Raw genomic sequence first — 17,434 nt, forward strand, 5'->3', positions numbered from 1 at the left:
TAGCACAATACTAACAATCTATTTGAAAAGGCAGATTGTGGAAGCATTTTAATTGTTCACGATCTAATATCGTAATATCGCACACCCCTAACGCCTAGTGTATTTTTGAATGAAGCTTCATTAAGTCAGGCAGGAAGTCGGACACATACAACTGCATAGAGAATCTATCTACATAAAACACCCTGTGCGGACTCCCGATGGATATCAACTATAAACACAATTAAAACAGACAAAAAAAAGGAAACAATTTAACCCATAAAGGAAGCATAAACATCAATGACAAATGACCAAATCAACACAGTCAGCAAGTCAGCAAAATCAGACAGGCAAAACGCTCTGCCGCTGAAATGCTCCCTGTGCGGTAGGAAGCTGTGTGGAGGACGGAACAGATGCAACGTTATAGAGCTGTGCCCGATGGAATCAAGGCTTTTATCTGAACGCTAGAGGCGCAGCCCTTTTGAACAACTACTTGACCTACAATTAGGGTTGTCCCGACTAAGGATTAATATAGTCGAATCAGAATTGTCAAGTCTTTCTTATAGAATCATATAGTTATCGAATCATGTGTTTTTGTGCGGCTGGGGTGGGGTTACACACGCTTTAATCTTGAGAAGCTGCAGAGTTACAGTCTCTGTTCATTACTCACTGCAACTTACACTGGACATTTACAGCTAAACGGAGGCTTATTATTTACTCTTTTCTTTCTGCTCGTCTGCTATTCACTGGTCAGAGTTTTGCGTGCATGCCATGCGGCCAACAATTGCACATGCAAGCCACGGTTCCTCAAAGGTCTATTCCTGTTTAAAAACAGATAATATTCTTTGTGGTGTTCATCAATGGTGATAAATGATTCGAACGTCCCGCGAGGTGCGGACAACTCGGCACAACACAGGCACAGCTCTCTTCCTCATCTGCCACACAAACACACACACACACACACACACACGCTAAAGTGCACCAACACCCCCTACCTTAAGGGTTAGGGTTAAAAATTTGGATTTATTCACGCATTTAAAAAAAAAAAAAATTATCAAAAGCTTCTTTCTTTTCACATTTTTATTTACAGCATTATATGTTGAAATTTATATCATAATAGGCTGTATGTTAACTTATTGGGAGAAAACCAGTAGTTCTATGTAAAATGAGACATTGAGTTCCCACATATAGCCAAAATGATATGGTAATATATTACCATATATATCATAATATGGTATGATCCTACTTTCATAACGCCACTGGGAAGATTCCACTGTGAGATTAGCAGTCGAATCAAGCAACGTCCATCGAAGCATCGGCTCTTCGACTATTTGGGGTCAGCCCTACCTACAATGATGGATTACTAGTTGATGAAAACATTTACCTCAATTATGTTAAACATGGTAGAACCGAAAAGACTCCAAAATTTCAGATTATTGCCTGTGACTTTTTTGTATATGGCCCACAATCAAAAAGGTTTGGCCATCCCTGCATTATAACCACAAAGGAGGTCTAACAGACTAGTAAATTTCAAATAACTTAATGTTAAATATGTATTTCTTTGTCTGTCCTCTTCTCTTCTTTTTCATTGCCCCCTTTCTCCTCTTCTTTGTCTTTCTTAATCTCCTCATCTTTTGTCCAGACCCAGGAAAGGCTCTGCCAGAGTCTCTGGACTACAATGTGTTTTGGCTGCAGACAGTAGCAGGAGAGGCAGACAATAAAACGGGCATCCCTCCGCCTCTGCTCTGCCTCCAGATCAAAGATTTTCTCAACGGACCAGGTGGGGATCATACTAGATGCAAATACACACACACACACACACACACACACACACACACACACACACACAAATGCACTGTTCAACACATATAACTTCTGTCCCTCAGAGATAACATGCTTGTTCACTATCTTAAAGCATCCATTAACATTTAATCCAATTTCAGCAGAAAGAGCACGCACACACACACACACTTCTGCTGTCTGTGATCAGATGATGATGGTCTGAATGACATTACGGATGTTTTCTACAGTAGGCCACTGATATTGCTAATATTATTCACTTTGAACAGCAGCCTCCAAGCTCTTGAGGATTATATTGTGTGTGTGTGTTTGTAAAGTCAGGCTCCTGTGGATCTGCCTTTTACAGGGTTTGGTTGCTTATTTTTAGACTGATATGAGATCCATATGAGTAGCTTTAAGCAAAGGTTGTTGACCTAAAGGTGTGGCTGACATCATACCCAAATAGAACAGCAGTGAATAAAAGGGTGAGTGGGCTTTTGTGTGCATGAGTGTGTGCAACCTTGTTATCCCAATGAGGGTTTCATAGAGAGTGTGTGTAGGCGCAGGACATCCTTCAGAGTTCAGTTCCCTGAACCCACCAAGCCAGATGCTGCAGATGCAGACACACACACACACACACACACACACACACACCGACATCCAACTACAGACATACTGACATGTAGTCTTTCTTCCACATGCATACAATCATGAACAGATACTGTGGTGTTATTAATGATGGTTCGGGGAAGCGTATAGCCTCCCCACCCAACACGCATCTCTTCCTGCTGTCAGCAGAAAGCCCTCAGCTTCTCTGTCCACCTGGAATCACACCACAGAGCACAATGCAGCTCTCTGTACACCTCTGCAATCACACTGTACAGCCGCACACTACCAATGTCCATCTACCCCTCTGCTCATTCCAGATGACGCCAGCAGTCAAATTAGCGAGCATGAATTACATCAGAATGTCAGTCAGGTTTTGAACTCATATGGCAAATATAATTCCTTTCTGATGGGGATTCACTGTATACAGGAGAAGCAGTAGATGCGCTATTGTTTTCAAAGAATAATATATATAAAAATATTGAAATAGCTTTAGTTTCACTTGGGTTATTTATCTATTAGAAATTACAAAATTTTGAGTGTTGTAAGGGGATTAGGGTTTAGATGGCATCAAGATTTATGTTAAATAATGTAATAATAATGATCATTACTATTATTTAGTAATTAATAAATTAAGTTATATTCACTTTGGGACACAATAAAAGAAAGTGATAGCCAATTACCTAATTCAGTCTGATTAAATATACTAAACTATCTATTTAGAATTTTGGTTAGCAATTAAATTAATTATTATTACAAAATGACCATTAAAGATTCAATGTGTAGGTTTTATTGACATCTAGTGGTGAGGGTGGCGAATTGCAACCAGCAGCTCACGGTGCATTCAGATGTTCCTCGGATGGTCCTATTTCCCGAGTGTGTGTATTTATGTAACGGTGCCAAGTTATAAGAAGTTAGCTAGCATACAAAGACTGTGTGTCTGTGTGAAGCATAGCATCTTTAACTAATTTGTGGTTACAAAATCTCATGTTAAGAATGATCATGACAATAAAACTTCAATGGAAAACATATCATTGTACTTTTACAAAAGCTAAAAAGTCCTGTGCTTAACCAAGTTAACATTGCAATTAAGCTATGTGAAGCTATGCAATGCCCAGTACGTTACCAGTCCGTAAGGAAAGAAAGTTGCTTTGGTGTTGCTAGATGTTAGCTGGCGGGTCGGTTGTAGATGGAGCCAGGTGGTGAAGAATTAGTTAGTTGCAGTATGCTGTGTGGTGATACAGATGACAGGGTGCAGCCCCTCTGTCTGTTCACCTGGGTGCAGGGTCTTAAGCAGGACCTTGTGTCACGGCTGGAACATCAGAGGTCCCTCTTGGTGTCCGCTTGGTCAAGCTGGGAGGCTGCTGTGGTCGGTGGGTCCGTCCAGATATGGAGGGGAGCCAAGACGAAGAGAGTGGAAAAGCAAAAGAAATAGACCTTGTGCTGCGCTTTTTCTTTTTTTTAAATAAGGTGTCTGAAGTCACAGGTCATTGACCAATCAAAGCTGCAGCTGGGTCTCTAGGTAGTTCCTGGGAAACTGAGTTCAAGGACTCGCATGGCAAAAGTTCAGTTAAGATCACAAATGAACAACTTCACCTTTGTGTGGTCCCTATGATCCCAACAGTGTTGATTTTACAACGGGATGTGTCACTGAACCGGTTACTGCCTGTCATATCTCTAAAGATAATTAGATTATACTGTGGTTACATCTGATTCTAGTGTTTAGTTGAATCACAGATGTCAACATTTACAGTCAGGTATTTCCCTTGAACTAGTAAAGAGCAGAGCTATCCTTGTCTCAGTAGGATAACTTCAATCATAATCACTCACATTCATTCTCCTTACGTACACACACATACAAACAACACCCTCCCAAATGACTCAGACAGGATCCAGGCTCAGTGTGAGATTGCAACTGGTCAGGCTCTGCTGGAAATATCTGGAATTGACCACACATGCTACTGGTTCCCCTTCACCCACACAGTCACACACACATTTTCAACTGTGCGTTGTTTGGTTAGATGAATCTCTGGTGGAGGTAATTATCCTCTTCAGGGATGTGGGAGCAAAGGAAGAAATTACAAAGAGCAGGAGAATCAGTCCACTCTTGCTGACTTTTGTGGAATACACTAATTCAGTCTTAGCTTCAGTCTAAACTGAAGCACCAGCATCATTAGTAAGATGGTTAAGTACATGTGTTGACCTGGTGAGATACGCTTGGAGGCCTCTTCTCAGTCAAGTTAAATTGTTTGCATTCACCTCATCTGAATGTTGTATATAGAGTGCAAGGAAGAATGAATGAATGACTGAGGAAGACAGGATTAGGAAGAAAAGGGGCATCCAGTATTTTATGTATCTATCCACTGGTGTGTTCACAGATGGTTTATTTGCACTTGCAAGCCTTTATAACTGTCTTGTCTGTCTCTGTGAAAGAGAGAGAGAGAGAGAGAGAGAGTGTGTGTGTGTGTGTGTGTGTGTGCGCGCTGCGATGTGTGCGTATCATGTCTGGCGGCTCTACTTTGATTCGACAGTCATTCACATTTGATTTATTTCAACAAGGCGCAAACGGAGAGCAGACCTCCGTGAGGCCACGACTTGCTGTGTGTTTACAGCAATATGCTCGCAATTTCAGCAGCATTTATTCTGCAAGACCAATCAAAGCTGCACTCCCAAGGATGCCGAGTGGGAAACACTTGTAACATGTGTACTGTAAACTGGATGGTGTTTCAGCACTGACCCTCACTCAGCAGCCGCTCATCACACACACACACACACACACACACATATAAACAGTAATGGAGACACATACAGGAAGCCACATTTTTCAGAGCGTTCCAGGCTTGACCAGCAAACACGTACAAAAATCTGGGGTGGGTTTGTTTTTTTTCAGCATGAGCAGGGTTCAGTGATTGACCAGCAAACACACACACACACACTTTCCATCTCTGCCTTTCTCATCTTTCCTACTCAGTTCCAGTCTTTGAGAGGGTCAGTGAGCGAGTCCAGAGATGTAACTGCTACCACTTGGAGACGAGAGCAGCAACAGGTGATAGATTAGCTAGAACAAATTGGAACCATTACTCTCCCATGTCCCTGGTTCCCGTCAAGCTATGAGTTCTTAGAAATGTTGTCAGTTACTGTATACAAGCCTGTGCCCCTCCGAACCGTCCAGAACCACTCTAATTCAAGTCAGATGGCATCTAAGGCGTATGTCACTGGCCTTACTTGGTATAAGGCTCTTTTTTTGTGACAGTGGGATTCTACAGATATGCCTTAAAAATTATTGGACCTTACAAACACAGACATACACACATACCGGTCACATACGAACCCTGTGTAATTGGACACATTGCCACCTGTGTCTGACACAGGCCTTTTCTTTTCAAGAGTCGAGCATAAAAGGCAGCTAGAGAAATGAAAGGCGAGGTCAGAATGAAACATTGTTCGTGGTGGTTGTAGACACACATACACCCAACACCAGGTTCAAAGTCGGGACGGCGTCACGCATGACCTCGCCAAAAAAGCACAGTAACCTGGGTAATAAGCATATTTGATCTCCCCCACCACTTTGCAGATCTATATATATGTGTATGTGCCTCTGTCAGACCTTGATCTCCCACTTTCTCCAGCGCTAATAGAGGCTGACACCTGAGAAGGGCCAGTCTATGTTTTCCCCCAGCCTGTTCATATTAAGTCCTGTTCTTTAAAGGTATGCAAACACTAACACCACCTCTCCACCTTTTGGCTTGATGCTTGCTCCTTGCACAGGCCTTCCTCTGACAGTCTCCAGCTTAAAATAGCCGTTAGAGCTGAAGCCAAGGGGTTCCCAATAAAAACCTCTTATGTGTGAGAATGCCACTTCTGGAAAAGCCCTCGTTTGGATCCCCCTGCTTGGCGATGAAAGTGCCACCACATTTAAAATTCAAAATCTCTCCAGTTCTGCGCTCCTAAAGCATAACAGGCACATTTGAAAGCAGCATGAAATAAGATTTTTTCCATTTGTACTTCCAGGTATTCTCAGTTCTTCAATTTATAGTGTTAAAGAAGTGCGGCAGTGTATATGTGGTTGAGAGAAATATTTATCATAGTGCTGTGTGACATCTTCATCCATGAATATAGGATTTTGCAGCTTAGTCTGTAAAACTTACAAGTCTGTCATGGCTTGTAAATATATATATAGTATTTTTTTTTCCCTTTTTTACCCCTGTTGTGAGGTTTTAGATTCCTTGTTTTATGCCTTTTTTGCCTGGATAGTGAAACCACATGGAACATCATTATTAAGGCTGTCTTGCATACACTCCCATATCATCTCCAGAGAAACAGCCAAATGTAGGGAAATGACACAGATGTACTCGACTTAAAGCCATATAATGCTGTGATGGGATTTTATTTGAATCCTTCAAAAGATTCATCTTTTGACATTACTCCGCTGCAATAAAAATGTGCTCCATCGGTTGTTGGAGAAAGCCTGGGGGAGGCTGTAAAGATGCTGTGTACCCGTTCTTTTCCAGTGTCCTCCATGAAACGTTCTTTCCGAGTTCCCACAATTCATAATCCAGACACACTATCCTGCTGTCATTTGACTGAGTAAAGTGACAGAGATTTTCCGTTAACTGATCTGTCTATTCGTTAATGAATTCATAAATTTCAAAGTGTGTCAGTCAGCTGAACAGCAATATGGAATGCATAATGATTGAAGTCATAAATAAGCTGCATGCTATACTATTCTTTTTCCCCCATTCACCATAAATATTGTCAGTAAAAATAGTACAACATAAATCTTTTTGTGGGAAATTTTAATACCCTTACTTGCATGATGTGCAGTTAACACAAATTTGCAGGGAATCATTGCTGCATCATTGTCATCATTGTAGGTTAAGTATTAAAACCTTGGGGTTATAGCAAGTTGTATCCATAGCACTGCTCACTCAGGCCAGGTAAGTTTCTTATTTAACTGGTAATACATCCCTTGCCGTTACACCAGAACTGGCTGGCTGTGGTATGATGGGGTTTGCAGGGCAGGGGAAGAGAGGGACAGTTGATAATGAGGACCAGGTCTGCCTGTGCTTGGAGGGCCAGGCAAGGCCCCGTCGCTGGCCCTGACTGGGTGATCAGAGACAGCTTTATGTGATTACAGGAGGGGGAGGGGTTGATTAGATTGAGGGGTGGAAGAAGAGTAAAAGATAGAAAGGATTCAGAAGGAGGCAGAAGGATGGGTTACATGGAACAGATGGAGAAAATGAAAGGGTGAAAGAAGAGGGGAGTGAAGCATATGAACCTGGATGAACAGCTGCATAGGGGCTGTTTGTTTCACCACTGGAAAGTTTCCTGGTGATAAGTCAAGTGGAAATGATAAGCTACATTGCACAGCAAATTCCATCTATCTTTCCTCCAATTCCTCTCTCCAGCCATCCTTCCATTTGACCATGTGCCTCACTTCCACTGGATTAAGTGAGAAAGAGTCCTGAGGGCAGAGTGTGTGTGTGTGTGTGTGTGTGTGTGTGTGTGTGTGTGTGTGTGTGTGTGTGTGCGCGCCTGCCTGCCTGCCTCACTTGGCAGCGCTCCTGCTCATGTCATCCACTGCTCCTACCTGGGAAGGAGACAGACGGGAGGCCTAAAACCCTTAAAAACCTTCTAAACACTGGTGCCTTGATGAGACCATGAAAAACAGCTGCGCTTGTTTTCGGCTGCTTCCCTCTCCCATCATCATGACCAAGTGGAAAAATGGGATAATGGAAGTGGTGTAAAACGGCATTGAGTTAATTCATGTGTCTCTGTAAATTCCAGTCAAGTGTTTGAAGGCTGCAGTGCACCAGAGAGCAAGAGCGAGGTAGAACTGGAGAGAGCCGAGGAGTCTTGGATTTATGTGGTTGGCATGAAGAAAAGATTCTCTTCTGCTTTTCCGCAGTGTCACGTCAGGATATTAGAGTGAGACAGCCAGTAATTGTGTGTGTACATATATATGCATATAAGCCCGGGAGAAAGAGATTGAGACTGAACCCAGCTGTTCTTTAACAGGTCCTTGCATGCAAGCTAAGTGATTAGAAGAAAAGAAAAGAGTTCAAAGTTTGATCTACGAGACATGGTACCATTCCGTATTCCATGGGTTAGACAGCATCTTGCTCAGTGGGACACTGATGAAGTCTGCCTTTTCCTAAAAACCCCAAATGGATTGTGTCCAGTTTATGGCTAGTTTCCAATGACAAGAGTGGGTTTTAAAGAGCAAGGGCCCCAGCCAACAATGAATTTATTCAATTTGGGTCTTGAGTTTTACATAGTTTAAGAGGGCCGTCTTTAGCACTGAGAAAGAACAAACAGTCTGTCACTATATTGCTAAATAAAAAGTGTTGAGAATATTTCTTAGGTGTCTTAAAGCATGAATTTCCCATTCAGAAATACAAATGGAAAACACACAGAACATCAGGGATCCAGAGAAAATGTGTAAACTGTAATTCTGTCATGAGGAAGATTTGTTTTTTCATCAGTAAAGTCATGTTTTTATTACTTGCCCAAAAGGATTACTGTATGTACTTCCTGCCCTGATTTCTTTTTCATTCAGCACTTCATAAATATAAGTCAGGATGAGCACAAAAGTTACTCCCCAATTTTAGGAAAGACTGCTTAGAAACTGTCCATGTGTTATTTGTAAAGGTTTGTTGAAAGCACAGTTTCTTGTCTCTCATCTTTTTCTTTCCCTCATTTTCATTATTTCTCTCTCTCTCTACAGCTGAGCTGAATGTGGAGCTATCGCGCCCTCTGAAAATCAACCCCACTCTGGCAAAGGTGGAGCAGGCCAAAGCCTACCTGAAGAAAGTCTTACCAAACCACACATGGGATACCTCCAGTAAACCACCATCTGCTTCCTCCACCCCTCATTCCTCCCCTGCGAAAACAATGCCCAGGGCCTTTCCTTCTCGTTCAGACCTGCACCATCAGACCTCAGCCCTGGGTAAAGCCAGCAGTCTCAGGGCCCTGGCGCTGTCCTTCCACAAGGTCTCTCTGCACACTGCCCAGATTGTAATGGTCATGGAGACAGAAGCCCATCCAATGAGGCCCAGCTTGACAGTAACAGTGTCTGCCATGACAGGAAGTCTGAACATGAAGTCAGGGCCTAGGATAGAGGGTGAGTAAATGGCAAGCACCTTCAATTTTCTGCAGAAACTCAAAAATAACATTAAGCTTAAATGAGGAGAGACATGTGAAGTACAAGGAACACAGATGCACTGCATCCCAGGTGCAGAAACATAAAACCATACCTTCTGTAATTTGCTGAATTAATTTGTAATTGACTGAACATTAAAGGAAGTAACAAAATGAAAAACATACTTTGCGGCTGTTGTCCTGATGAGCCAGCCAATATCAATTGTAATAGTCAGGGCTTGAAGTTCTCCGGCACGGGGTGTTTATATTTAACAGTATATAATTAAGTATATGGAAAATATTCTTGCCTATTTTTTTAACTGTCACATGTGTGTGCGTGAAAGGCCTGTCATTAGCACAATTGGTGGTTAGGTGTATACTTGAAGAAAGGGGACTGGCACATCCCGACTCCAGGGACATTATTGTAGGCTGTGGACAGGGCATGGAAGTTCCTACTGGGTCAAATGAGATGTCAATGAAAAGGTCAGTGTGTAGACGCTTTTTTAAATGCGAACTGTAGTTAGTTTTGAGAATACATGGATTATTAGACATGTCTGCAGGCTAATATAAAATGATGCAACAGCAGTCCATGGGTATTTATCGACAGCAATAATGCGTTTTGGTCTAAATATTTTACTGGATTGGGTCGTCTGGATCTTTGAACATAACAAAACCATTTTTGTCGGTATTTAATACATCAATACAGTCACTTAATTCTTTGGTGTACTAGGACTTTTCTTGCGTACCGGCATTTCTCACAAGCTGCCGGTCCATATCAGGTTCTCTGGGCACTATATGACGCTCACCTGTTACCGTTCTTGCCTTCCTGCTAATCTTTGTTAGCGGAGACAGAGCAGGAAGGAGCTTGGGTGCCCGTCAAGCAGCCGTGTGCATAAAATTGCGTGTCTGTGTCACTTTTTGTGAACTGACCAATCACAGCCTGGATGTGGCCAGGCATTAAAAAAAGGTTGAAGCTCTACAGCAAACTTCAGCAATGTTGAATTCTTCTGCATGAATCATAGTTAGTAGCCTACTTAGCATTAACAAATTAGACACTAACCACCATCCAACATACAAAAATGCAACTGCTGTCCATGTTGTGATTGTATCTTGAATAGGTTTGCTTCAATAGAATCGTAACCTCGGCTTAGAATTGTAAAGCTTAGCTTTTCAATGATATGTCGTGTGAGTACCAACATTAGACTGCATAAAACATAGCAGTTGTGTAAACCCCGGAAAGGGCTGACGTTCCACTGGTGGGTCGCCATAGCCTAGGTAGTCATGTTCAGTTGTTGTCAACACTTCAAGTTACGCGCTCTTTTGGTAAAAAATGGAAACTGAATTTATTAAACCTAGTGATAACACAACCGCAGTTGATGATCATCTCCAAAAACACTGGAGAGGAGCTTTGGTAGAGGAAATTGGTAGAGAATGAGAACGGATTGGCACTTGGTTAATTTCTTGAACCACCCTACCCTCCATTCTTTCTTGTAACCCCCGAACACATTTCAGGAACACAAATTGTTCTTGCTTTAAGCCCTGAATGGTTTATCTAAACATCAGAGACCCTATGTTGTCCTTCATTTCAACTGTAAATTATTAGTTGTAAATTATACAAACTAACAAAAAATGTATGTTGTATTGCCTGAGCTGTCGCCTCAGTTTTACAATGTGATCAGGGAAGTTCAGTGGGAAAGTAGAACTTGAAGGCGTTGTTTCATAATATAGCAAAGCCTTAGTTGTATGGTCTTTGATGCTTTACACTGTCAAAGCGTTTTATTTTCTCCAACCCCTTACGAAGACCTCTCTGAGCTCAGTAAATGAACCATGTTCTATCACTCCAAAATAACAAGAGCCTGGACCTTAAATGAGTCATTGTTGCTTTTTTCTTCATATGAAAAAGGAAATGCACAAACCAGTGACATGATTCATGTTATTCTGCTATATTTCAAGATATTGCCACTTGTTTCAAAGAAATTATTGAAGCAGGTGGAGCTACATTGGAAACAACTGTAATGACTTCACCCCGTTTGGCAGATTTTATCATCTTTTAAAGAAACCAATTTTAAGACTTAGTAATACTCTACACTAAATGTACTTTTGTTTGTCTAGTACCCAAGCTCACCATGTGAGCCAACAGGAACCAATCCAGGCCCTTTAGAAAATAAAGTACAATTACACATAGTTCCAAATATCCAATATAAAAATGTAGTGGAGAACAAATTGTTCTGTTTCATATCATTATGTAACCAAACAAATATTAATGTGGACAAACTCCAAAGAGCTCGACCCAGTGCACCCCACATATCTTCATTCCGATTCAAGTTTAGCTGAAGTGTAACATGTTCCCTTCGGGAATGTGTTTAGTTAAACAGCTGGTTGTAACAAGAAGTTAAGTAGAAATCCTTTCTAATACTGCGGTCAGTGAATGTATGGATCTATATAAAGATCTGTAGGTTCTTGATATATTTATTGATCAGTATCTCACTTCATAGCACTTCGTCAAACTTTCCACCCTGGTTTGTTGAAGAATGTGTGATGTCTCAGCTTTTTTGGAAGATTTGACACTGTCATTCACTCACACTGGGAAAAGCTGGGAATCAAATACCAGTATCTTTTTTAGTATTATTTGGAATATTTCTCTATTTTCTACACATGCTAGAAAAGCCCTAATCTGCCAAAAACGGGGTTTTTCAGTAAACTGTAAAGTGAGATGTTTGTGTTAGTCTTGGATCTAAAGTTGTTGTAAGACTGTGTGTATTTGATTGCATGGGTGTGTGTATTAGAGCCTGAGAGAGAAAGATATGGTCGTGTGTGTGTGAGAGAGCGCGAGATGTTTGTTTTGGTGTTAGGACCAAACCCAGCCTTCATCAACACTGACTATTATCCAGGAGGCATCACAGTGTTTCCATTATGACAAACAGAACTGCTAATGCTAATGTAAATTAAAGCGCTTCCAGTTTCTCTGTGCCGTTGGGTGTGAGCTGACGTGCTGTAACAGATGATCAGGGATCATTGGTTTGTTTTTGCTATTTTTTGGTATGTCTTCCAAATTGGACAGCAGATGGAAACATAAGTGAGGGGCTTACATGTCACATGTAGTATATAACATGAAACACGTCTGCGAGTAGATGGTTTGTACCTCAGTCCCGCTGAGCAACACATCCCCCGTTGACTGGGTTTACAGAGGGACAAAGACAGAACTGGAACTGGGCTTTCTAAGTGCCTGCATCTGTTTGACAGATGTTGTTGTATAGAGTTACTTCAGATAAAATGATTGTCGAAAATGTTAATTAAAACCTCAAACAATTTGCACTTTGTTTACTCAGATCTGCATAACTGCACAGTGACACAATACTCATTGCTGCTGCCCTGCTCTGATTTTCACCAGCTTTTCAGCTTTCATCCATCTTTGATGTGTTGACTTTGATAAACACAGTTGAAACTGTGTGTGCAGTGCAATGGAAAAAGAAATAAAGTTTAGAGACACTAATATGAAAGCTAATCCCCTCCCACTCATATGACTGCGAATTAGGACCATTATAGATAAATAAATTATGGCGCCGTGGGGGCGGTAATAGTACGAGAAAAAGGGTGTACCTTTACGAGAAAAAATGTGGATATTCCCAGAAATTAAAGTAGAGAGTACTGGAAAGTTTTTTTTTAGTCATTAATAATACAAGACAAAAGTCAGTGCAGACCTAAGAGGTGGAGCTTTCGGACAGTTATGATAGGCAGATATGAGGGACTGCAATAAGGCCACTTGAAAGCATTTGTCACACCTTAGTCATTTATAAATGTGTGGTGTTCTCTGTTAATTTTTTGTGCTTTTGGACAGAAGGAGTTGTCTCATAATACTGGTTTGTAAAAGTAGCTTAAGCGACATCTTTTTCACAGAGCCTTCAACAACACAAACAAATCTGAAAAATAGTATTTACAGAGTTATTTATTCTGGTAAATATGTGACTTTAATCTCAGACAATTTCTATGTTTTTTCTCAAAAATGTATGATTTTATAATCTCAAAGAATATTCGAGTTTTGTACTTGTAAATTCCAGAGGAAAATAACCCTGCTTCCCCGGCTCGGTAATGGCCCTAACACACTCTCATAGTTTGCTTTCAAATTACTTAGCTATTTGTAGTAATCGTACACACATAGTAATACTTTTCAAAAAAGATTTGTTAATAGTAGTTCTTTGATTTGTTTACAGTAAACACAGCAAATAGTGATTAGTGTGCAGTGAAGTGTCTTTTCATGGATATTGTTTTCCCCACAATTACCAGCACCTTGAAACGGAGCCACCCCTGCTCTCAAGATATTACATTAGTTTGACTGGACACAAATAAAATGTTGGGATCACTGGTGTTTATTGACATCCACTGGATCAGTCATCCCCAGTTTGACTCCAAACTCTGAAATACTGTTTGTTGTTACGGCCCAAAAAACTTAACATCATGTATGTCTGTTCTGAACAAGACATTATAATAACTGCCATAAAACTAATGCTGTCATCATGTGCAGAGAAAGTTTCATTCAGCTCCTCATATATCATATTTGAGTGCTCTCTGAAATACCTGAGAGGTTTATGTGGCCTGAGATTTCATATCTTTTCCTCATCTCTGAGAGCATGTTGAAACTTCATGTAGAGTAACACCTGCAAATGTTGCCAGTGGAGGATTATAAAGTTTACTTGGCATTAAATGCCCACAAAGAGGATGTATTTTTACATGATGTAAAAGGTATTATAAAGCACATGTTTAAAGTTATCCTGCTGAATAACATGTTTGTCTCACCCAGTTGTTTCTTTTTTTCCTCTCTTGATAACTTTAGCGCTCTTATAGATCTCTGTCACAACATACAGAGCTATTTTCCCTGGAGGCTTCTTCACATAGTGTTTCCAGATTTGTTGCCATCGAAAGGAGACAAACTGTCTCCAATTACGCTGACTGATCGCTGGTGACAATAGATGTATCTGCTGACTTTTAGCCTTAGCTACACCGCCTCCATCACTCAGCACTCCGGCCTCTCCAGTCCACTACGTACCTCAGAAAACGGATACCTTGGAATTTTACAAAGATAAAGGTTAGGATTCCCGTTCTGTTAGGTTGAGCGTTTGAGCTGCCACAATAAGTCAGCGGGAATGACCCACCTGGGAGAGACTGTACATGAGAGATGTAAGACAGGAGAATGTAGTATTACTACCGCTACAGTATGTACCACTACTGTTGATGCTGCTGTTGCTTTGCTGGTCCTCAGTGGCAGGCAGAGATTGATGGGCCACATCCTGAGCAGACCTCGGGATGATGCCATTGTGCAAGGAGAAACAGGAGAGGGTGGACAAGGGAAGGGAAAAGTTGTGAAAGAAGGGAAACAGGAGGGTCATGGAGAGAGAGAGAGAGAGAGGCAGAGGGAGAGAAACAATGGAGATATAGTGACAGAACTGTGAGAGGAGAGAGGGAGGAGTTAGCTAAACTAAGTCCTAGGAAATAAAACATGATACAAAGAAAAATACAGATTGGGCAGAAAGGGGACACGGTACAGGAAAGGAAATAGGTTAATGAGTTGAAGTAGGACGGAAAGGTGAGAAAAAACAAAGTTGGATAGAGGCAGAACAGAAGCAGAAAGAAAGGAGATATAATACAGGACAGAAGGGGAACAGCAGAAGACAGGCAGACTACTATGTGTGAGCAGTAACAGGGGTCTCTTCAGTGTATGCCATTACACTCACCCCACCCCACCCTGTCGTCATCAGCGTACATCCATAGCTGCAACGGGGTGAAGACCCCATCATCCACCCCATCATCCACCCCCCTATCCGTGGAACATCTGGGGCTCTGTACCTGGTCATGGCAGCCCCCCTCTGCCAGGGGACAAGATGGAGAGAGAGGGGATTAGGTTGACAGTGAGGTGTGTTACCAGATCCTGTGTTAATGAAAAGCAAGTGGAAGCCTCGCATTCCTCCCTCCGTCCATTGCTCACCACTCCCCAAGGTAGGGGGGCATTTATAGTTCAATGAAAGAGAGGAGGGAGGTGGGCAAGAGAGAGAGAGAACATATGTCTTAAGGTCCATGAAACAAGACCCTCCCTAATCTCTCGGCTCTCCGTCAGACTGCCCATAGAGTGCCCCCGATTTCCTAAGAACACACACACATACTTATCAACAGACCCTGTTACTAGTGCAGATGTTGTTTTCATATGCATACAACAACATACACACACACACAAAGCTTTCTCCTCAGCCTCTGTGGACCCCCTGTTTCTTCACGGTGATTTACTCCAGCACACTTGTAAAGTAAAACTTCTGTTCGTGAAACAAAGTGAATGCTAGCCATTATTTATTTATGTCTCTTCATTTTTTCTTCATTTTATTTTGTTTCCCTGGCCAATCTTTGAATTACGATCATGTCAGTTTGTTTACTCTGCTGAAAGAAAGCCACTCTTTTCCATTTATCATATTTTTTCTGTTTCAGTAGTTGGGAAGAAGCAGATCTGAGAAAAGCCAAACTTAAAAGAGATTTATATTTGGAAATCAACCCTGCTGTCACTTGGCATGTTACCCCAACTAATAAATAGTTTTCGATGCATTAATAAGAGAAATATATCACAGAGAAGGCATGGGGGTGGGTATGGGAGGGGGGACTGTCCAACAAGGTATTTGTTGGCATACAGTCGTGGCTGCTGGGTCAAGATAAAGATGTATGTAGCAGTTAGTTGGATCATTTTAAACAATAGTCTTTGTTAAATGTTAAAAGCATATATTTTGTGAAAGATTGGTGGCTGTCAACATGCCAAGTTGACCTAACCACACTCCAGGTGTTCATCTTATTAGGGCCGCAAGTAACAATACTTTAATTAGCAGTCAGTATCAGTCTGAAAATTATTTTCTGGATTCATTGTTTTATGTCACAAAATGTCCTAAAGTCCAAGGTGACCTCATCGGATTGCTTGTTGTGTCCAACCCTCACTTCAAAACCTTAACATATTCAAAACACTGTCACATAAAATAACCTTCACAGTTTATAAAAAAAAGAGTCTGGAAAAATGATTTTAGGATCAGAACAGTTGGCCATCATTCTTTACTCAATCAACTAATTGGTTAATCTACAATTCCTCTGGTACATATACTGTATAATACTAGCTTTACTTGGTACAAGCACAAAGACTTGCTTGTCATCTCAATTCAATATAAATTTCAATTTCAATTAGCTTTATTGGCATGAATGTAACAACAACATTGCCAAAGCATCATATATACAACATAAGAACAATCAGACCCATACATTTCATTAAACAAGTAATTAAAGCGCAAAGTAATCAAAGCGTATGTGTGTTTGTGTTTAAAAAAAAGCGAAAAAAAAGAAATATAAAAAATTTTAATAAAATAAATAAATAAAACAGTAAGTGTGTGTGTGTGTGTGTGTGTGTGTGTGTTAAAAAAATAAAAATATATTAAAAATAAAATAAATAAAACTCTCCAACATCAGTCCAACTAGTTACCTACCGTGTGTAGATATAAGAAGCTAGCAACAGTGGGCTCAATTCAGTATGTGATCTTAAAACCTTAACATATTTTCTTGTGAAATCTCAATATATAAATTTGCAAAGAAATTTTACTTATTTCTCTAATTCCTAGCATGTGTATTATAAATATCTAGATGCAAACAGAGCTAGAGGTCAAAACAGGCATGAAACTGAGCCAAGCTCTTAGGGCCAAATTTTAACCTAAACTGACCCAACATTATATGCAGTTTCATCTTTCTCACAAATAAAAATAACTGAGCTTGGAACGGCCAAAATATTGACCTCCACAGACTAGGGCACTGTGGCTAACCAGAACAAAACACAAGTGGTTTACAAAACCGTACAGGTACAATACAGTCCAGTGGTAATGAATTACAATTGCAGCAGAAATCATCAGCCTTAACATTTTGT

At 40.9% G+C, this 17,434-nt stretch overlaps 1 protein-coding gene across 2 annotated transcripts in view; it reads left to right on the top strand.

The window, feature by feature from the left end:
• Positions 1 to 17,434, top strand: part of LOC123969008 (vacuolar protein sorting-associated protein 13B-like) — a 324,425-nt gene that overhangs the window by 230,865 nt on the left and 76,126 nt on the right. For both annotated transcript variants that reach the window (XM_046046088.1, XM_046046087.1), the window contains exons 37-38: positions 1,619 to 1,756; positions 9,089 to 9,484. In XM_046046088.1, the coding sequence (XP_045902044.1) occupies positions 1,619 to 1,756; positions 9,089 to 9,484 (534 nt within the window). The remainder of the gene's footprint in view (positions 1 to 1,618; positions 1,757 to 9,088; positions 9,485 to 17,434) is intronic.

Source organism: Micropterus dolomieu, linkage group LG03 (assembly GCF_021292245.1).
Source record: "Micropterus dolomieu isolate WLL.071019.BEF.003 ecotype Adirondacks linkage group LG03, ASM2129224v1, whole genome shotgun sequence".
NCBI classification, from domain to species: Eukaryota; Metazoa; Chordata; class Actinopteri; order Centrarchiformes; family Centrarchidae; genus Micropterus; species Micropterus dolomieu.